The sequence below is a fragment of the Podarcis erhardii genome (genome assembly GCF_964252035.2).
Source record: "Podarcis erhardii genome assembly, chromosome: 15".
In the NCBI taxonomy this organism is placed as follows: domain Eukaryota; kingdom Metazoa; phylum Chordata; class Lepidosauria; order Squamata; family Lacertidae; genus Podarcis; species Podarcis erhardii.
This window is the reverse complement of record NC_138505.1, coordinates 5462522-5484700: the sequence shown is the minus strand read 5'-3', so window position 1 is coordinate 5484700 and position 22179 is coordinate 5462522. Positions and strand designations below refer to the sequence as shown.

The 22179-nt window shown below is 50.5% G+C and overlaps 1 protein-coding gene across 1 annotated transcript in view; it reads right to left on the bottom strand.

The window, feature by feature from the left end:
- The window catches only part of MTMR11 (myotubularin related protein 11), a 31368-nt gene extending 10495 nt beyond the window's left edge, over window positions 1-20873 (bottom strand). The window contains exons 1-13 of the mRNA XM_081840967.1: window positions 20112-20873; window positions 16154-16226; window positions 10254-10393; window positions 9410-9482; window positions 9121-9263; window positions 8487-8565; window positions 8227-8404; window positions 7212-7299; window positions 6666-6754; window positions 5097-5227; window positions 1843-1915; window positions 1410-1480; window positions 1026-1198 (exon numbers count right to left, since the gene is read on the bottom strand). Coding sequence (XP_081697093.1) covers window positions 1026-1198; window positions 1410-1480; window positions 1843-1915; window positions 5097-5227; window positions 6666-6754; window positions 7212-7299; window positions 8227-8404; window positions 8487-8565; window positions 9121-9263; window positions 9410-9482; window positions 10254-10393; window positions 16154-16226; window positions 20112-20165 — 1365 coding nt within the window. The 5' untranslated portion in view covers window positions 20166-20873. The remainder of the gene's footprint in view (window positions 1-1025; window positions 1199-1409; window positions 1481-1842; window positions 1916-5096; window positions 5228-6665; window positions 6755-7211; window positions 7300-8226; window positions 8405-8486; window positions 8566-9120; window positions 9264-9409; window positions 9483-10253; window positions 10394-16153; window positions 16227-20111) is intronic.
- Between the last annotated feature and the right edge of the window lie 1306 nt (window positions 20874-22179).

Below are 22179 nucleotides of genomic sequence, written 5' to 3'. Positions count from 1 at the left end.
TTGCACGCAAAGGGATTGAGTGGATGAGACCAGAAGTGGGTCCAACGGTCAAGACGGCGGTTTCTGCATGTTCTGTGGAGGGAAGTGAGGGGCAGATGGGGGTCGTCCAAATGGGAAGGTGGCCCATCCAGGAGAAGCAAAACTCTCATCCTAAACCTCAGCAAGCCCGAGAGGGGGGTCTTGTTATCTGGGCATCGCCAGGCACATTGCCCATGTTTATACATGGTCACTGGTGCTGCTAACACAGCAGTCACTGGTGCTGCTAACACAGCAGTTTGACTTCATCCATGGAGATGCACTCCATCGTCTCACCGGACAAACAGATGCCAACAACATATCTTACTGATAATTTTATTGTTTTATGTTTTTGGTGCTGGAGGAAACTCTTGAGAGTCCCATGGACTGCAAGAAGATCAAATCTCTCCATTCTGAAGGAAATCAGCCCTGAGTGCTCACTGGAAGGACAGATCCTGAAGCTGAGGCTCCAGTACTTTGGCCACCTCATGAGAAGAGAAAACTCCCTGGAAAAGACCCTGATGCTGGGAAAGATGGAGGGCGCAAGGAGAAGGGGACGACAGAGGACGAGATGGTGGGACAGTGTTCTGGAAGCTACCAGCATGAGTTTGACCAAAGTGCGGGAGGCAGTGGAAGACAGGAGTGCCTGGCGTGCTTTGGTCCAGGGGGCCACGAAGAGGCGGACACGACTAAACGACAACAACAATGTTTTTGGTAAGCTGCTTTTAGGTTTGTTGAGGTTCAATCCCCAATGGTATCTCCAGGTAGGACTGGAGAGAGACTCCCTGGTCTGAAATCCTGGAGATTCGATGGCCCTCAGTGTAGACAATACTGAACTAGATGGACCCGGTGCTCTGACTCAGTACGAAATAGCTTCTGATATCCCTCAGCGATAAATTGTAGGGTAGGAAGGAACCCCCAGGGTCAGCAATTCCACACACACACACCCTTGCAATGCCAGAATCACCGTTAAATGCAGGGGTCATCCCATTTTAAGGGGTCCAACTCACCTCATCCCGGTCGTTTTTCTGGAGGAGGTTCAAGCGCTGCAGGAACGGGTGCCCGGCTGCCACCCACTCTTTCTGGACCAGGCTCTGGAAGCCGGAGATGGTTCTGGCGTGTGGGTCTGAAATGACTTGCACCAAGGAGGCCAACAAGCAATTCAAGTCCCTGTCATCTGATTCTGGGAGGGGGAAATGAATGGAGAGTGAGAAAGAGGAGCTTCAGGGTGATGGAAACTCCAAGGTGACCAGGAGTCACTGAGGCAGGGGGTGGGCAGACCAGGGTTGGTCCATCTCACTGTCACTGGAAGAATGTCCCATTGGGGACACCGTACATCTTGCAGTGGATCCCCTCTGCAGAAGAAACACAGAGCAAAGAAAGCCTCTCTTTACCTTGGAGGAGGACAGAGCGGCTTCTCTCAGCCAGCAGCACAGCCACTTCACTGGCCTTCTTCAAGCACACCCTAGAAAGGAGGAGGAAGCAATAAAGGAGCCTGCAGGATCAGCCAAAGGAGGGCCATCTTGTTCCCCCTCCTGTTCCCCCAGGGGCCAACCAGATGCCCCAATGATAAGCCCACAAACAGGACCCAAAAGCAACAGCGATTCTCCGCCCTGCGGTGCCCAGCAGCCAGCATTCAGAAAAAGCATTTCTGACTCCAACCTGAGGAGCATGGCCATCACAGCAAGCAGCCTTCAGTCGCCTTCCACCACTACAAATTTGCCCGAGCCTCTTCAGGCAGAGAGAAGGGGAGACAGAGATGGGAGCCTGTGCTCACTTTAGCCAGAGGGACTGGCTGGGGGGCGGGTGGGAAGAGACGCAGCTCACCTCACGTGATCCAGCCACCGTGTCCCTTCGAGGCTCGAGAGCCACTTCTCATCGGAGGACGAGACGAAGGAATCTAGAAGGGGAATCAAGAGCACACAGGAAAGGGCTCCGTGTTGTGCAAAAACAGAGCACAGACTTTTATCAGTGTGCCTTGGAATCACCAGAAGAGCTTGGCTGCTGGATGAGGCCAAGGGGGACACGTCAAGCCCAGCATCCTGTTCTTACAGTGGCCAACCAAAGGGAAACATTCAAGCAGACACTTGACGCAAGAGCTATTCTCCTCTCCACCAGGAAGACCAAGCAGGACCTCAGAGCTACAGCGAACCCCCCAGCAGTGACTGCCAGTAAAATTCAGAGGCATTTGCAGTTGTAGCTAGGAAGCCAAACAGAATCCGTTCCGGAAGTCCGTTCAACTTCCAAGGTGCAGCTTCTTGCAGCCAATTGGAAGCTGCAGAAGAAGAAGAAGAAGAAGAAGAAGAAGAAGAAGAAGAAGAAGAAGAAGAAGTTGTTATTATTTATACCCTGCCCATCTGGCTGGGCTTCCCCAGCCACTCTAGGCGGCTTCCAACAAAATATTAAAATACAGTAATGCATCAAACATTAAAAGCTTCCCTAAACAGGGCTGCCTTCAGATGTCTTCTAGAAGTCTGGTAGTTGTTCTTCTCTTTGAAGCCCTGCCAGACATTCAGCTTCCCAAAGAAAGTTCTCAGACTGGAACACTCACTTCCGGGTTTGCGGCGTTTGGGAGCCAAAATGTTTGACTGCTAAGGCGTTCGTCAACCAAGGTACGACTGTACTGCCTCCAACAATAGGGGCAAGACGTAGCCATCACAGCTAGCAGCCACTGAATTTGCCTTATCCTCTTTAGAACTACCCCGGTCGATGGCCACCCCTTCCTCTCGTGTGAGCGAATTCCGCCTTTTTAATTATTATTTTGTCTTTTGGGCAACCTAATCCGAAGGGCTAAGAATAGGGCGCCAGGCTTCGAAATCCCTAGGAAACCAGCTGCGCCGTTCCTCCAAAAATAGGATCCCCAGCGGAGGTCTGGAAGAGTCAGCCGCCAGTTTCGAGGCAGCTGTGCAAAAATAAAAAAGAAAGATCTTGTGTTATTTTTATTCCGATTCCTCATTTGTGGCCTCTGGAGGGCAGGAAGATTCCTCTCCACCCTGTGAGTCACGCAGCATTCTGGAGAAGCATCAGGAACGTCCACAGAGGGATTAACACGTAGCCCAGTAGAATATCTCTGGGAAAGAATTAGGGCTGGTTAGTATAGAGGTACTAACCAGTATAGTTAAAGCCATGGTTTTCCCAGTAGTGATGTATGGAAGTGAGAGCTGGACCATGAAGAAGGCTGATCGCCGAAGAATGGATGCTTTTGAATTCTGGTGCTGGAGGAGACTCTTGAGAGTCCCATGGACTGCAAGAAGATCCAACCTCTCCATTCTGAAGGAAATCAGCCCTGAGTGCTCACTGGAAGGACAGATCCTGAAGCTGAGGCTCCAAGACTTTGGCCACCTCATGAGAAGAGAAGACTCCCTGGAAAAGACCCTGATGCTGGGAAAGATGGAGGGCACAAGGAGAAGGGGACGACAGAGGACGAGATGGTGGGACAGTGTTCTCGAAGCTACCAGCATGAGTTTGACCAAACTCTGGGAGGCAGTGGAAGACAGGAGTGCCTGGCGTGCTCTGGTCCATGGGGTCACGAAGAGTCGGACATGACTAAACGACTAAACAACAACAAAATATGGAGGTGTTTATCATCTCAACACCTCTGCTGGTACTATCTAAAACTGGTGGCCGGCAGTGGGGAGGGAGACTCCTTATGATCCCCTCTCCTTGGCTCAGTTGGTACGCTTTGTGTGGTTGGACCCAGGTTTGAGGCTCAGATCAATGTCTTGGACGATTTTTCTGCCACCTCTGCAGCTCAGAGAAGGTAACCCTTCTGCTGAGTGCTGCATCTAGCTTAGTATTGTCTACACTGACTGGCAGAGGCTCTCTGGGCTTTCAGACCAAGAATCCTTTTTAGCCCTGCTTGGAAATGTCTTCAGGCATCAGACCCCCCGGGTCAAATTTCTGCAGTACCCTGTGCAGTGCAAAAAATTTGGTGCCTCACCACCACCTCTCATGCTCCATGCTAATAGTTGCGGCATCCCCTGCAGCACCCCCCAGGACTCATGCGCACGGGTTGTGCTCCCCTAAATCCACCTCTCCTGGGCCGTTCCAGTCTATCTTGGAAGCCAAGTTACAGGGAACCAGGCAGAGGGCCTTCGCGGTAGTGGCACCCGCCTTGTGGAACGGCCTCCCACCAGATGTCAGAGAGAAAAACAACTACCAGACTTTTAGAAGACACCTGAAGGCAGCCCTGTTTAGGGAAGCTTTTAATGTTTAATAGGTTATTGTATTTTAATATTCTGTTGGAAGCCGCCGAGAGTGCACCATGTGGATAAACTACGGAACTCACTGCCACAGGAGCTAGTGCTGGCTTTGAAACTTGGGCGAGTTAAAAGAGGATTGGACTAACCAGCCACAGTGGCTTGCTCTGCCTCCATGGCCACATAACAACAACAACAACAACAACAACAACAACAACAACAACAACAACAACAACAACAATAATTTATTTATACCCCGCCCATCTGAGTTTCCCCAGCCACTCTGGGCGGCTTCCAACAAAACACTAAAATACAATAACCTATTAAAGATTAAAAGCTTCCCTAAACAGGGCTGCCTTTAGATGTCTTCTAAAAGTTTGGTAGTTATTTTTCTCTTTGACATCTGGTGGGAGGGCGTTCTACAGGGTGGGTGCCACCACAGATAAGGCCCTCTGCCTGGTTCCCTGTAACTTGGCTTCTTGCAGTGAGGGAACTGCCAGAAGGCCCTCGGAGCTGGACCTCAGTGTCCGGGCAGAACAATGGGGCTGGAGACGCTCCTTCAGGTATACTGGACCGAGGCCGTTTACGGCTTTAAAGGTCAGCATCAACACTTTGAATTGTGCTCGGAAACGGCGATGATGCTTCTGAAGAAGGGGGGAATTGCTCTTGCACTTGGGGGTCCTGCTTGTGGGTTTCCCTCTAGGGCACATGGCTGACTGCTGTGGGCAAAGGCTGTTGGGCAAGGTGGGCCATTGGCCTGATTTAGCTGCAGGCATCTTCCTATGTTCAAAGCCGGGTGCTCTTCCAGAGCTCCAGCCCTTCCCCTAGCTCAAGAGCAACCCCTGTCAAGAGGGCGGCCCCACGGCTATTTCCTCTTCTCACCGGCAAGGCAGAGGCTCAAGTTCCAAAGTTTGGAGTAGGACTGCTGGATCTCCGGGGGGCTGGGGAGGTCCGCCGTCACCTCGACGATCACACACTGGGGGTGGCCAGCGAGCATCAGAGTTTCCACTGACCTGCAGAAAGAGAGAGATGAGGGAGGCAAAGCTGAGCGTCCAGCAAACTGATACAAGTTTGAATCTCACCTTTAAGAAATATATGCTTTAGTGGCTTAGGGTTAGCTGTGGTTCCGGCATTGCAGGGGGTTGGACTAGATGACCCTTGGTGTCCCGACTCCCACAATTCTACCATTCTATGAGAGATGGGAAGCTGAGCTCCGTCTGTCCCTCTGCTGTGGCAGACCAGCAACGCCAGAGGCCTCCTCTCCCTCGACTGCCAGCTTTCTATCAAGGAACTACTTTCTAAGAACCAAGGCCTGAGCTTGAGTTTTTCCTCTTCCCTCCCTGTCCCTTTCCCCTTGTATACAGAACAGGCGTCAGCAACCTTTTTCAACAGGGGGCCGGTCCACTGTCCCTCAGACCTTGTGGTGGCCTAGACTATATTGGGGGCAGGAATGAACGAATTCCTATGCCCCACAAATAACCCAGAGATGCATTTTAAATAAAAGCACACATTCTACTCATGTAAAAACACACTGATTCCTGGACCACCCACAGGCTGGATTTAGAAGGCAACTGGGCCGGATCCGGCCCCCGGGCCTTAGTTTGCCTACCCATGGTCTTAAGCATATATTGCCTTGGACCCAGGCTACCTGGAAGATTGCATCTTCCTATACGAACCTGCCCAAATATTCTCGGATGAGTCTCTCCCCTTGGTCCCATCACCATCAGAGTCACGGTCGGTGGTGACCCAAGGGACAGAGCCTTTTCTGTGGCTGCCCCAGATTATAGGATTGCCTCCCAAACCAGGTTAGACTGACTCCCTTCCGCTGGCAGGCTAAAATATCCTGTTGGAGGAGGCACTGTGACTATGTATCAATTCCTACTGACACCAACCAAGGAGCTTCCTTGTTCTGTTTTCTTCCTTCCCCGCAACCAGAAAGCTAAGGTGGTGCAGTGGTTAGAGTGTAGGACTTGGATCCAGGAGAGACCAGGGTTCAAATCTCCACTTGGCCATGAAGCACACCCTGGGTAAAAACACCAGGCAGGCCCCACAAATAACCCAGAGATGCATTTTTAAAATAAAAGGGCATGTTCTGCTCATGTAAAAACACGCTGATTCCCAGACCGTCTGTGGGCCAGATTTAGAAGGCGATTGGGCTGGATCCGGCCCCTGGGCCTTAGGTTGCCTACCCCTGATATAGAGTCATAGATTTGTAGAGTTGGAAGGCCCCCCCCCCCGAGATGACAGTTAAATAATCTATCAGAGGTGGAGTCGGAAACCTTCTGAGGTGGTGTTTAAAATGGCAAGCCTGTGGGCAGGTGTAATAAACCTGGGTAGGTGTAATAAAAAAATAAAAGTGGCCTGGAAATTCCCCAAGGCTGGAAGCGCTTTTGAGGGCAGGGACCCCCATCTCTCCCACAACCCCCCTTCTCTTCACCCCCAGCAACTTACCTCATGTCTTCCTTCTCTGGGTCTGAATCGGGGTGGAAGCTGGCCGCTCGAAGGAGATCGCTGCCTCCAGGGTGATGCCAGCACAGCCTCTGGGGGACGGAAGAGGGAAGGAGCTGAATGGGATTCCTCGTGGTGGATTTGCTGGATTTGGGGATTGGGAGTCATGTACAGTGGTGCCTCGCAAGACGAAATTAATCCGTTCCGTGAGGCTCTTCGTCTAGCGGTTTTTTTGTCTTGCGAAGCAAGCCCATTGACAGCTTAGCGGATTAGCGCTATTAGCGGTTTAGCGGCTTTTAGCAGATCAGCTGATAAGCGGCTTAGGGCTTAGGAAAAGGGGGGGAAAGGGAAAAAACCCCGCAAGATCTCGCAAGACATTTTCGTCTTGCAAAGCAAGCCCATAGGGAAATTCGTTTTGCGAAGCGCCTCCAAAACGGAAAACCCTTTCGTCTAGCGGGTTTTCCATCTTGCGAGGCGTTCGTCTTGCGGGGCACCACTGTACGCTGTTTAAGACACACACCCCCAACCAACCAAGCCAAGCATACTCACCGGGATGCGTCTTTCGTTGAAATGGACAAAGGCCCTCTTCAGCTCATTGTCCAGAAACCAACTGGGCACCCACAAGTATTTGGGGAGGCTGCAGAGAGAGGAAGCAGATAGTTGACAAGGGAAAGAGGAGGGAGCCTTTTACAGAGCCAAACCATTTGAGTTCCTCATGTTCAGTCATATCTAGACTGATGGGCAGCAGTCATTCCCAGCCATACCTGGAAATGTCGTTGGGGCCATTCTTCATGCGAAGCTGATGTTCTTTCACGGAGCTGTGACCCTTGTCCTATGCATAAATTAAGATTCTAGTTCTTGTGGGAATGTTGTGGGTAGTAGGGGAGGATATATTGATTAAATATTCCTCACTCACGCTAGCGAGCTAGTAGCAGAGTACATTCCCCTGTACGTTGCAGGAGGCTAGTTGGTAGATTCGTCTGAATCTCTTGAGTTAAGCAATCCAGTCTGGCTTGTCCAGATTGGATTTGTTCCTGGTAAATTCCCCTTTAAAAAGGTAAAGGGACCCTTGACCATTAGGTCCAGTCGTGGCCGACTCTGGGGTTGCAGCGCTCATCTCGCTTTATTGGCTGAGGGAGCCGGCGTACAGCTTCCGGGTCATGTGGCCAGCATGACTGAGCTGCTTCTGGCGAACCAGAGCAGTGCATGGAAACGCTGTTTACCTTCCCGCCAGAGCAGTACCTATTTATCTACTTGCACTTTGAGGTGCTTTCGAACTGCTAGGTTGGCAGGAGCAGGGACCGAGCAACGGGAGCTCATCCCGTCGCGGGGATTTGAACCGCCGACCTTCTGATCGGCAAGCCCCGGGCTCAGTGGTTTAACTCACAGCGCCACCCACGTCCCGAAGAAGTCCTCTGAAGAAAGCACCCATTTTTGGGACACAGGGAGCTGCCTTAAAACAGAGTCACACCCCCATTGTGACACCTGGCTCAGTACTATTTAGAGTCCCTCCCCGCCACCTCCCTCTCCCCAGAAAACCAACCCCATAGGCCATATATTACACCTGGTGGACATGTCAAAGCGCTCATTTACAGGGCTGACCCGCCAGCCCGCGGCCCCGATTCTCTGCAGCTCCTTCTCCCAGTCCCGGAGGGTCTGGAACAAGAGGGTTGGGGACCCGTCCTCCTTCTTCTCCTCTTCCTCCTCCAGCACCTCCTCCTCCTGATTCGGCCGGCAGTTCCCTGCAGTGGCGAAAGAGGCATAAGGATCGATCGACCCTCAAGGCAGCCAGCGTCTCCCTCCCCCTCGGCCAGCTGGACTCACCCAAGTTCTTCAGGGCGGCATCTTCGTAGGAGCCATCCCTGGTGCTGCTCTCGTGAGCCTGAGCGATAGCCATCGAGACCTGGAACAGCATGGCAGGGAGAGGGTTAAGCCCAGCAGAGGGCCACGTTTCCCTTGCCGTAATTAACAGGATAAACTGCATTGTCCACCCTCTTCATTTCAGTGCAGAGGAAGCACAATACAAACATGCAGTCGTGCCTCGGAAGTCAAATGCCTTGCGAGTTGAACATTTTGGCTCCCGGACGCCGCAAACCTGGAAGTGAGTGTTCCAGTTTGCGAACGTTCCTTGGAACCCGAATGTCCAACGCAACTTCTGCGACTTCCAATTGGCTGCAGGAGTTTCCTACAGCCAATCAGAAGCCGCGCATTGGCTTCCAAATGTTTTGGACTTCCGGAACGGATTCTGTTTGACTTCTGAGGTACTCTGTAATTGACACTGTATTTGTCTGCAGTCTGAAAACCACAGCGATTGCCAACTGTGTCTCTGGAATGCCTTCTGTTCCAGACATGTGGGCAGTGGCAATTTCTGTTTCCTGTTTCGGTTCTCCAACATCTCTCCATTTTTTTCTCTCTCTCCGCTGCTGAATTCTGTGTCTCCCCCCTTCCCACAACTTACCCGGAAGGCCTGAGGCTCCAAGCCGCTGTCGTGGAACCGGAACCGCAGCACCCGGAAATCCCGGCAGCAGATGATCAGCTCCTCTGGGATGAACTTCAGGGTCGAGGTACTAGTGAGCACTTTAGCCTTGGTGAAGCTGTTGACTTGTGGGGTAAGAAAAGCAGAAGCCATGTGTTAACTACAGGGGAAAGGAGTTACAGGGGTTACAGCAAGATCAGAGGTCTCTGCCCCGAGGGGCTTACAATCAAGGACGGAAGGAGATGATTTAAGGCAGCCCTCTTAACCTTACCGGCGAGCAGTCTCCCGATGCAAGGGAGGGCAACGTCGTAGTCGCTGTGCATGAAAGTTTGGCAGGAACAGTCCTGGAGAAAAAGAAAGGAATTGCTCTCAGCCGGGTTTACGGCGCCTAACACGCCTTCATTTTGGGAAGGGAGCATTCCCCTTGCAAGCAGAAGGTCCCGGGTTCAGTCATCCCTGGCATCTCCAAATTGGGCTAGGGGTGAAACCCTGCCTCAAACCCCAGAGAGTTGCTGCCAGCCAGTGTGGGCAATATCTAGTGGTCTGACTCAGGCTATGGCATTTTACTCCAGAATCAGTGGAAACTGTTTAAGGGAAAGAGCTGTAGCCTGGTGGTGGGACAGCTGCCTTGCAAGCAGAAGGTTCAGTCCCTGAAGGGGTCTCTAGGTGAAGATGTCTGCCCAAAATCCCGGAAAGCCGCTGCTGCCAGTCAGTGTAGACGGTACTGGGCTAGATGGACCAGAGGGGTCTGACTCAGTAGAAGGCAGCTTCCTAAGTCAGCCCTTGGTTCAGAACCATGAGGACTAGAATCTTAGCATTATTTTAAACTTAGTGGCATTTCCATGAAGGGCTGGGGAAATCTCTTGCCTGAAACCAGGGGCAGCTGCTGCCAGCCAGTGCAGGCAGTCCTGAACTAGATGCACCGATTGTCAGTATAATGCCGTTCCATTTTAAATCAAGTCCCCCCCCCAAAAAAAAACCTTGAGGTCTGGAATCTTGCCTTGTTTTTAAGGGAAGGGTTCTATGATAAGATCAATGGTCTGACTTGCTTTGAAGAAGGTACCCACTTCTTTTCTGGACAAGGCAGCGTTGCAGAAACCCACTGGTCAACTCACCTCTGTGTTTGGAGACGGGTCTGGTAAGAAAGCCACTCTCAGGTTGGTGCAGTAGAGGGTGCCTGGGATGTAGGTCGCTTCTCCATCTTGGGAAGGGATGCTTTTCCGCACATGAGCTGCCTCTTCTCGGATATATTCGCCTGCAAGAAAGAATTAATTCACAGTGAAGGGGACTTGGGGGAAACACCTTGCAATGGGAGCTTGCAGAGGAAGATCTCAGAAACTCCTGGAGAAGAGAAAAGGAGAGAGAAGCTCTTATTTCTTCCCAGCTTCCCCCACCTGTGTGTGTGTACCTAGACCTTTTGGTCTGGGGGAAGGGGAAATCTAAGAGAGTTGTCACTGGCATCTGGAAATACAGCCATACCTCGGGTTACAGACACTTAAGGTTGTGTTCTTCCGGGTTACGAAGCGCTGAAACCCGGAAGTACCGGAATGGGTTACTTCTGGGTTTCGGCGGTCGCGTATGCGCAGAAGCACTAAAGCGCGCTTTGCACATGCACAGAAGCACTGAATCTCAACCCGCACGTGTGCATACGCGCTGCTGCAGGTTGCGAACGCTGCAGGTTGTGAACGTGCATCCCACATGGATTACGTTTGCAACCTGAGCGTCCGCTGTACCCATTTCACAGAAGAAAAACTGGTGATGCTCAGAATGTCACCCCCAAAAGGCAAAACTCCTACTTATACAGTGGTACCTCGGGTTAAGGCTAAGGGAGCTGGGCATGTTTAGCCTGGAGAAGAGGAGGTTAAGGGGTGATATGATAGCCATGTTCAAATATATAAAAGGATGTCACATAGAGGAGGGAGAAAGGTTGTTTTCTGCTGCTCCAGAGAAGCGGACACGGAGCAATGGTTCCAAACTGCAAGAAAAAAGATTCCACCTAAACATTAGGAAGAACTTCCTGACAGTAAGAGCTGTTCGACAGTGGAATTTGCTGCCAAGGAGTGTGGTGGAGTCTCCTTCTTTGGAGGTCTTTAAGCAGAGGCTTGACAACCATATGTCAGGAGTGCTCTGATGGTGTTTCCTGCTTGGCAGGGGGTTGGACTCGATGGCCCTTGTGGTCTCTTCCAACTCTATGATTCTATGATTCTATGATTCTATGTTACATATGCTTCAGGTTACATACGCTTCAGGTTACAGACTCTGCTAACCCAGAAATAGTACCACGGTTTAAGAACTTTGCTTCAGGATGAGAACAGAAATCGTGCTCCGGGAGGCCCCATTAGCTAAAGTGGTGCTTCAGGTTAAGAACAGTTTCAGGTTAAGAACGGACCTCCGGAATTAATTAAGTTCTTAACCTGAGGTACCACTGTACACGAATGCATAGTTAAGCTATGGAACGCCCTGCCCTGTTGGCCACCAAAAGAGATGGCTTTAAAAAAGGACTGGCCAAATTCACGGACCAGATGCTCGTGGTCCTTTCTAACTCAACTAATAGCCGCAGTGGCTTTTCTCTGCTTCTGAATCCAAGTTGCCAGAAACCTCAGGAGAGGAAAGTGATCATCTTGCAGGTTCCTCACAGGCATCATGATCCAGAAGACTGTTCATATGTCCACACACTCCAAATAAAACGCAGACCGAGGAAAAAAAAAAACCAAGCAGGCAGCATTTCCCCCAAAGTAGGCAATCTATCCAACTAAACAGCAAGGCAAAAATAAAAGATTCACATTCTTTATTTTTTTAAAAAAATCAGGAGGTGCTGGGAGCACCCGTGGGGGATTTCTGGGGGTGACAAAGTGGTCCATGTGTATCCTGTTCTGGAAGTTCCCCCTCTCGCCTTGCTCCTCCTTCCTGTTCACCTTGCCAGGTTCCCAGTCGCCATGCAAAGCCTTTGCCAAGCAGGAAAGCACCCAGTGTTTGCCCTCTAGGGCTGCTACAACCCCCAGGCAGGACTCCCTCACTGAGAGCAAAGCCCCGACTGCTTCAGAGACGCCAGGCTGGCTGCCCTTTTTCTACTAAGGTCCCACTCTAGTTAATCATTTGCCATGCAAACACTTCCCTCTCCCCCCCCCTTTCCAAACACACCTCTCTTGCCTCTAGAAAGGTGCACGGGGAAGACAAAACGAGTTTCTCCTTCCCCGCTAGTTAAATTTTTGTGTGTGACTTCAACAGTGCAAATCTGCCTTTCCAGAACACGCTCAACTTCCTCCCACAAAATACTGACATTCGGGTCCCCCTTCCACAAACACACCTGCAGACATCCATTCCTAGTGATTAATACAGGGGTCAGCAAACTTTTTCAGCAGAGGGCCGGTCCACTGTCCCTCAGACCTTATGGGGGGACTATATTGGGGGGGGGGGGATGAACAAATTCCTATGCCCCACAAATAATCCAGAGATGCATTTTAAATAAAAGGACACATTCTACTCATGTAAAAACACGCTGATTCCTGGACCGTCCACGGGCCAGATTTAGAAGGTGATTGGGCCAGATCCGGCCCCCAGGCCTTAGTTCGCCTACCCATGGGTTAATGTGTTCAACTCGGACCTTGGAGAGACCAGGGTTCGAATCCCCCCAACTAGGCCCCTCAGCCTAACCAACCTCATAGGGCTGTTGTGGGGATTAAATAATAGTGGGGAGAGCAATGTCTGTCACCCTGAGCTGCTTAGAGGATGTGATAAATGTGATAAATAAATAAGTCATGGGTGCCATAAGCAAACCTCCCTCTGCAAAGAAAGAATGAAACAAAATATCTTCTACTGCAAAGAGGTGCCTGCCCACCTTTTTCCCCTGGGTGTCTCCTCGCCTAACCTCTAGGGCTTTTGGAACAAAATTTAAAAATTCCTTCCAGTAGCACCTTAGAGACCAACTAAGTTTGTTATTGGTATGAGCTTCCGTGTGCATGCACGCTTCTTCAGATACACACTCTAGGGCAGTGTTTCCCAACCTTGGGCCTCCAGCTGTTTTTGGACTACAACTCCCATCATCCCTAGCTAGAAAGACCAGTGGTCAGGGATGATGGGAATTGTAGTTCAAAAACAGCTGGAGGCCCAAGGTTGAGAAAAGCTGCTCTAGGGCAGGCATAGGCAAACTCCGGCCCTCCAGATGTTTTGGAACTACAATTCCCATCATCCCTAGCTAACAGGACCAGTGGTCAGGGATGATGGGAGTTGTACTCTCAAAACATCTGGAGGGCCGGAGTTTGCCTATGCCTGCTCTAGGGCTTTTATCACTGCCTTATGGCGAGTTCAGTGGACCACTTTCTACCTACCGTATTTTTCGCTCTATAAGACGCACCAGACCACAAGACGCACCTAGTTTTTGGAGGAGGAAAACAAGAAAAAAAATATTCTGAATCTCAGAAGCCAGAACAGCAAGAGGGATCGCTGCGCAGTGAAAGCAGTGATCCCTCTTGCTGTTCTGGCTTCTGGGATAGCTGCGCAGCCTGCATTCGCTCCGTAAGACGCACACACATTTCCCCTTACTTTTTAGGAGGGAAAAAGTGAGTCTTATAGAGCAAAAAATATGGTAATTCGCTCCTCAGCATCAGAAGCGATAATAACAAACTCTCTCCAGCCCCGCGAGGCATCTTCTAACACGGCCACTCTTTTAAAAACACACACAAATGATATCCAAATAGCTCCCGTCTTGTGCTAATACAAGTTTCAGCTTGTTTTGCATACCGAAACGCATTTGGAAACCAAAAGCACTTCCCACCCCCTTATGAAGGAAGACTCATCGAGCTGGAAGAATCGCAACAGCTCCCAGCTATTCCCAGAAAGACAAAGTGCACTTAAACATACAAACTGGAATCCAGTAATATAAAACATTGTCTCCCACTGCCCACCCCACAAAGGAATCAGCCATCGCCTGTCAGAACTCGAAATAGACTATGGCTTGAAACGTGTTTTACTGACGCTCTCGAGTATTGCTATTTTTGTACACAGCTGAAAGCTCATTTTGGCACGATGCAAATACTCGGCTGGATTGTCTATTCATTATTATTTATCTGTTCCGTTTAAACCCCACATTTTCTTCCAAGGAGCTCAGGATGGTTCTGCCCCCACCCCAACCTCATTTAATCCTCACAACAACCCTGAGAGGTAGGTTAGGTTGAGAGAAGCAGTGTCTGGCCTGAAGTCACGCCCAGCATACTTCATGACTGGGTGAGGATTTGAAACCTGGCCTCTCCCAGCTCCTGGTTCGACACTCTAACCATTACACCACACTGCCTCTCATCTTTACACAGTCTGAGGGACAGTGGACCGGCCCCCTGCTGAAAAAGTTTGCTGACCCCTGTTTAAGAACATGGGTAGGCAACCTAAGGCCCAGGGGCCCGATGCGGGCCAATCACCTTCCCAATCCGACCCACGGATGGTCCGGGAATCAGCATGTTTTTACATGAATAGAATGTGTGCTTTAATTTCTGGGGCACAGGAATTCGTTCTTTTTATTTCTCCAAAATATAGTCCGACCCCGACAAGGTCTGAGGGACGGTGGACCGGCCCACGGCTGAAAAAGGTTGCTGACCCCTGCCTTAACCCTTTGTGGCTCCCTCATGGGGGGTCGCCCCAAGCTTGTATTCAAATAAAAGACCCAACAAAGCATATTTCTCTTTCTCAGGAAAAAAAACCCCACCAAAGCGGGGTGGGTGGGGGCTAACCCTCGCTGCAACATACAAACACAGGGCAAATTCCTCCATACATACCCATGGTGAAAGTTCTACCTCTCCATGGGATCATAGCCAAAGAACGGTGTGTGTTTCTTTAAGGAAAATAATTAAAAATAATAAGGAGAGCCTGTTGGATCAGGCCAGAATCCTGTTTCCAGACTGGCCCACCAGATGCCTCTGAGGAGCCAGTGTGGTGTAGTGGTTAAGAGTGGTAGACTCGTAATCTAGTGAACCAGGTTCGCGTCTCCGCTCCTCCACATGCAGCTGCTGGGTGACCTTGGGCTAGTCACACTTCTTTGGAGTCTCTCAGCCCCACTAAACTCACAGAGTGTTTGTTGTGGGGGAGGAAGAGAAAGGAGAATGTTAGCTACTTTGAGACTCCTTTGGGTAGTGATAAAGCAGGATATCAAATCCAAACTCTTCTTCTTCTTCTTCGGAGGGGAACTTGCAATTCAGGATTCGAACACAAGAGCACAGCTGTGGAGGCACAGCACAGCCACCAGGGTTACTAACCGCCAATAGTCCTCTCAATGAATATTTTTAACCCTCTTTTAAAGCAATCCTGAGGCAGTGAGTTCCATAGTTCAACGCTGCTCTGTGTGAAGAACAACTTCCTTTAATCTGTCCTGAATCTTCCAGCATTCCTTGGATGTCCAGCAAGGGAAAAAAATTCTCTGCTTGCTCTCTCCGAGCCACATATCGTTTTGGACGCCTCTTGTCGTCCAAACGTTCCTCTCCTCTTTCTCTAAAGTCCCCCAAACGGCGCCGTTTCCTCGAGGGGAGTCACTCCCTCCCCTCGATCCCTTTCGTTGGTTTTCTGAACCTTTTCCCAGCTCTGCAATATCCTTTTTCGGAGGGCCTGAGGTGACCACATCTCTATACAGTGGTACCTCGGGTTAGATACGCTTCAGGTTACATACGCTTCAGATTACAGACTCCGCTAACCCAGAATTAGTGCTTCAGGTTACGAACTTTGCTTCAGGATAAGAACAGAAATCGGGCTCTGACGGCGCAGCGGCATTGGGAGGCCCCATTAGCTAAAGTGGTGCTTCAGGTTAAGAACAGTTTCAGGTTAAGAACGGACCTCCAGAACGAATTAAGTACTTAACCCAAGGTACCACTGTATAGCACACCGTCGTCCTCCATTCCCCCCGTCTCCCAATATCAACCCGTTCCTCAGGACCTGGTGTTTTACACAACACAGAGTAGCATTTAAACAAGGCGTCGTGCTTTAACGTTTGGGATCGCACGGAAGAGGGTCGAGAAAGAAAGCAAAATCGGAATACCTGGGATGCATTGGAGAGCGTGGCAGAATTCGTTTCTCTTGTCACTCATGTCGGGGGACTTTGGACCCCGCGTCTGCAAAGAGAGAAGAGAGGGGGGTGAGCAGAGCTGCCACAGTGACTGGCCGGCTTGGACCTTTGATCTGTCAGGAAAATACAGTGTCATTCTGATGCTCTTAAGCTGCAGGGCAAGGAAAGAGCCTAGCTATGGATTTTGCAAAGTGCACGGTTATTTCCTTCCTCTCCCCTCTGGGTCTCTGGGATCTTTTTTTTAGCAGGAGTCCCCGGCTGTTTACAAGACTTTCTGTCCCTCTGATTTTGCCAAGGGGATGTGGCTCTATGGTAGGGCACCTGCTTGGCATGTAGAAGGTCCCAGGTCCTGCTAGCATCTCCAGGTATTTTTTATTTTTTTAATTTATTATTATTATTATTATTATTATTATTATTATTATTATTATTACAGTCATACCTCGGGTTACAGACACTTCAGGTTTTTTTCAGGTTATGGACCACTGGAACCCAGAAATACCGGAACGGGTTACTTCCGGGTTCCAGCGGTCGCACATGCGCAGAAGCACTAAATCACAACCTGCACATGCACAGACGCACAGCTGCGGGTTGCGAACGCTGCGGGTTGCGAACGTGCATCCCGCACGGATCACATTCACAACCCAAGCGTCCACTGTATTATTATTATTTTTTATTATTATTATTATTATTATTATTATTATTATTATTATTATTATTTATTGAGTTTATATACCGCCCTATACCTGGGGGTCTCAGGGCAGTTCACAGAACAAAATCAAGATATAAAATCACAAAATACACAAGAAAAATAAAAACTACAACCCAATAGCCCCACCACCACACAAAAAAAACACTACATTTTAAAAGGGTGTAATCAGATCAACCAAAGGCCTGGTTAAAAAGGAACGTTTTTGCCTGTTGCCTAAAGGTGTATAATGAAGGCGCCAGGCGAACTTCCCTGGGGAGAGCATTCCACAGGCAGGGAGCCACTGCAGAGAAGGCCCCGTTCTCGTGTTGCCAGCCTCCGGACCTCTTAAGGAGGAGGCACACAAAGAAGGGCCTCAGAAGATGATCTCAGGGTCTGGGTAGGTTCTTTGGAAAGAGGTGGCCCTTGAGGTATTGCGGTCCTAAGCCATTAGCGCTGGGAATGCCCCCCGCCTGACACTATTGGCAGTTCCCCTTTTGTAGGATTCCATCCCTGGCAAGGCGCACCTGTGCCCTTCAAGACTGACCTTCAGAAGGGATGGTGAAACATCTCCGTTTTCCCTGGTGGCTGAAAAGCACCTGCTACTGGCAACCCTGAGGTCCCGATTTTTAGAATTTTCCAACGTTGCTTTGTTATTGACATGTTTGCCTGCCTGGTGCCTTTCAGGAGGGAAAAGGTGGCTGAAGATTGTGAGCTGCTGAATCGTGAGGGAAGAGGACACCTCACCCCACACCGCTCAGTGGTGGAGGGGTCTCCACTTTGCATAGGGAGGCCACTGGTTTAATCCTTACGCACTCCAGTGAATTATAGGCTCCCAGGTAGCAGGTGGAAGGAGATCACCTGCCTGTCCACTGTCATTGTACACCTCAGGCGAGAGCTTTGTGCAGAGCAAAACACTCGTTCCTCCTTTCCGACAAGAGGCTGCCTTATACTTTGAATGCTCCCAGGTGAGAGAAAGGAGGGTGCATCCTTCTCTGTGGGATAAAAGTTTGGCTACATCCGTGAGAGGGGACTCTGTATTCTTCTATCTCTTTTCTTCATTCAGCCTGGACACTGAGGTCCAGCTCCAAGGGGCTTCTGGCGGTTCCCTCACTGCGAGAAGTGAGGTTACAGGTAACCAGACAGAGGGCCTTCTCGGTGGTGGCACCCGCCCTGTGGAACGCCCTACCATCAGATGTCAAGGGGATAAACAACTATCTGACTTTTAGAAGGCATCTGAAGGCAGCCCTGTTTAGGGAAGCTTTTAATATTTAATAGCTTATTGTATTTTAATATTCTGTTGGAAGCCGCCCAGAGTGGCTGAGGAAACCCAGCCAGATGGTTGGGGTATTATTATTATTATTATTATTATTATTATTATTATTATTATTGGACAGGCAACATTCGCAGGGCTACCTGGAGAAGCCTTCTGAGATCATGCAGGTGTTCTGTCCCACTGAGCTCCAGGCTCCCTTCGGCTGGGATCAGCAAACCAAGCGACTTGGCTCCCTCTCCGCATTCTTTTCTTTTCTTTCTCAATTCGAAAAACATTGTTTGATGACTATGCAAAGAATGCAGAAGGGCAGAGGGAGCCAGATCACGGAGGCCAGGAAGAAACTCAGACCTAACTTAGAAATGCATTCCATCTGAAGGAAGGATTGTATAGGCATAAATCACTTTTTATTTTTATTTTAAAAAACCAAGGCGGTGCCCCCTTTCGTCAAGGCTCACAGCCACTGTCTCCAACCTGTTTTCACTTTTTTTCCTGGCCTCGTGTTCCCGGCAAGATCCCGCCGCTACTCTGGAGTAAGCGATTTTTGAAGCTTGCAGCTAGCTAGGTCGTTGCTGGAGCAATGGAATGAGGCGTTCAAGCCAAGCCCGGGTTTCCTAGCTACCAACTGGAGAGCCAGGACAGAGGCACAGAGGGAGAGGAGGTTTGTTTTTGTTTAAAGAAAGAAGAAACTTTGAAAAGAGGGGGGGAGTTTGTGAATCATTAATGGGAAAGTTGCCCTCAGCGGCCAAGGACACTATGTACGGCGAAAAAAAACACCCACTTCTAAAATTATCGCTGGTTTTTGTTTTTGTTTTTTGTTTTTTGTTTTTAAAAAAGGGAAAGCAGGGAGAAAGAAGGCTGTGTTTGGAAACAGACGTAGAAGTCTGGGCTCCAGGGCGGGGGAATCCCCTCGGCAAAGTTGTGCTCAAAATCTTATATAAACGCAAGTCAATGCAGCGTGCGTGCGTGTCTTTGAATGCAAGCGATGCTTCTTTAAGGCTGTCAAAAGAAAAGGTGCCACGAGCAATTGGGTGTGTGTGGTTTATTTTATTTTTTTCTAAAAAAAAATTCCGGTTTTGAGGAGGTGAAGTCAGTGTGTTGAAAGGCCGGTTTTGCATTTGCATTCATCAATGGTTAATTTGCAGGGGGTGGGGGCAGGGATTTCTTTTCCTGCGCAAGGATAAGGACATCAGAAAAAAATCCTGCCGGATCAGGCCAGGGGCCCATCTAGTCCAGCAGTGACTAAATGCCCCTAAGAACATAGGATAGACTGCCACTGGAGCTGGAAGTTCCACAAAACATCAGAAGAGCCCAGCTCCTGGCTCTGGCCCATGGCCCATCTAGTCCAGTGTTCTGATAGTGGACAACTAGCCTGTGGGAAACCCCAAGCAGGATCAGGTCCTGAGCACAAGAGCTTCCTTCTCCCTTCCTGGAGTTTCTAGCAACTGGTATTCGCAGGCATTACAGCCTCCAAAAAGTGGCTCGTTTGGAAGATGCTTCGATGAGACAGCCTCTGCCAAATCCAGATGTTTGGGGCTACAGCTTCCATCAGCCCCAACCAGAGCCGGGTGCTGGGAACTGTAGTTCCTGGAATTCTTATTGTGTGTTTTGAATGTGCTTTAAAGGTAGGGCATGCACACAATGCGCAGAAGGGCTGTGCCCCGAAGCAAAAGCAAATCTGCAAAGTTTAATTCAGAAAACTAAGAGAGATGCCCTAGATATCTAGTTGACATAAGTCCATTATTCACGGCCAGCATTTCCCAACCTCTTGGAACATTTAGAAGAATCTTTTAGAATAATTGTCTATGGGAAATGGCCAGCATCCAATATCATTTCCTATGGTTCCAGCGCGGGGAGACCCAGCCTCAAACCCCACCGCTCAACACACACGCCCCCGCCCCCATTCACCCCGCCAGGGGAACCCCCTTCCTCCAACCCCTTTCAGCGTCGCAACGCCAGAAAAGTCGACTTACCCCTGGGTCCTGGTGTTGCTTAATTTTAAAAGACGTCTTGGACATAGACAGCATTGCGACGTCGCTTTGTGACCCATAAAAAAATAAAATCGGTGCGTGCGTGGAGTGTTGATCTTTCAAGGGAGGGAGGGGGCGTGCAAGAGCCGGCGAAGGGGTGTTGGTGTGTGGATGTGCCTTCAGAGTCAAAGCGCCAAGAGGGAGAGGAAAACCCCTCTCCAATTCCCAGGGAACCCGGTGCGCAAAAAGATGCGCAAAAAGAGGGCGCAAGGTCCTCTCCGCCCAGGTTGTCTCCAGAAGCCCCGCCCCTCTCCAAAATGAAAAAAAGGCGTCTTGTGTTCCTTAGTTTGGCTGCAGGGTGGCAGTGAAGGGCCCTCCTTTTTGGCATGGGGGGGCGGGCGGCTTGGCAAACAGCCTCTCCTGTCTCTTGTGGGGAGGAAAGAAGCGCAGAGGCGATCGGGCTGGTGGAGGGCGCGCGCGTAGTGGGGGCTCCTCTTTCGCCCCCCGCTGCTGCAATGCGCTTGGCTGGGCTTCGTCCCCCTCCCGGGTCTGTCTGTCTTCCTTCCTTCCTTCTCCTTCCTTCCTTCTCTCTCCCCCCGCTGCTGCTCTGCGGGTCCCCCTTGCTAGCCGATGCGGATGGAGATGCGCGAATGGTCCTTGGCGAATCCGACACCCTCCTCTTTCTTCCCCGGCGAGCCTGGGCGGGTGAAACTGACACGGCGCCAGCTCCTCCTCGGCGCGGGGAAAGCAGGGCAGGCTCATAACCAGCAGCGGGCCCACGTGGCTGCTTTAAAGGAGAAGCGCTACCCTTGGCAAGGCTGGCCCGGCAGCAGCGGCGGCGGCCCAGGGGAAAACCCCCTCCCATCTTTCGCGGGAAGAGGCAGGGAAACCCCCCTATCCTTCCTGGGAAAGGGCGCAAGGGGGAGCTGGTCAGCGGCACAGACGGCAAGGGGCGGCCCCTGCAAGCCAGGGAGGAGTTAGTCAAGCCAGTCGGAGGCAGGGATGCTCAGCTCAGATTCCTGCCTCGCAGTGGGTTAGGCTAGATGACTCTTGAGAGTTCCCAACTCTGCAATGCTATGAGTCAATGAATTTAGTCCAGCGACCAGACAACCAGTTGCCTGTGGGGAACCAGCAAACAGGATCCAAGCCCAGGAGCTCACGTCCCTCGGGTGGTATCCTGCAACTGGGATTCAGAAGCACTTTTCCCTCCCAGCTGTGGAGGTAAAGCACAGCCACGGTGTCTAGTAGCCGGCAATAGCTTTCTTGTCCCCCCTGAATCTGTCCGATCCTCTTTTGAAGCCATCCAAGTTGGTGGCCATTGCTGCCTCCCAAGGGAGCGAGTGCCATAGTTCCATGAGCCTTGATGCCTGGTGCCTACTAGCTGATGAACACACTCTGGCCTTCTTTGGGGGCTGTGGCTGAGTGGGGGGGGGCAGCCTTCTGGAGGTGGGGAGCTGGCCAAGGAAGTGAAATTCTGGGGCTTTGTGGGAAAGGGGCATGTTCATAGAATCATAGAATCATAGAGTTGGAAGAGACCACAAGGGCCATCGAATCCAACCCCCTGCCAAGCAGGAAACACCATCAGAGCACTCCTGACATATGGTTGTCAAGCCTCTGCTTAAAGACCTCCAAAGAAGGAGACTCCAACACACTCCTTGGCAGCAAATTCCACTGTCAAACAGCTCTTACTGTCAGGAAGTTCTTCCTAATGTTTAGGTGGAATCTTCTTTCTTGTAGTTTGGAACCATTGCTCCGTGTCGGCTTCTCTGGAGCAGCAGAAAACAACCTTTCTCCCTCCTCTATGTGACATCCTTTTATATATTTGAACATGGCTATCATATCACCCCTTAACCTCCTCTTCTCCAGGCTAAACATGTTGGTGGGGGCCATGTGAAGAAAGGCCCCCGTTTGGGGCTGGCAGTTCCCTCATTGGGAGAAGCAAAGCTACAGGGAGCCAGGCAGAGGGCCTTCTCGGTAGTGGCACCCACCCTGTGGAACGCCCTCCCACCAGATGTCAAAGAGATAAACAACTACAGTGGTACCTTGGGTTACATACGCTTCAGGTTACAGA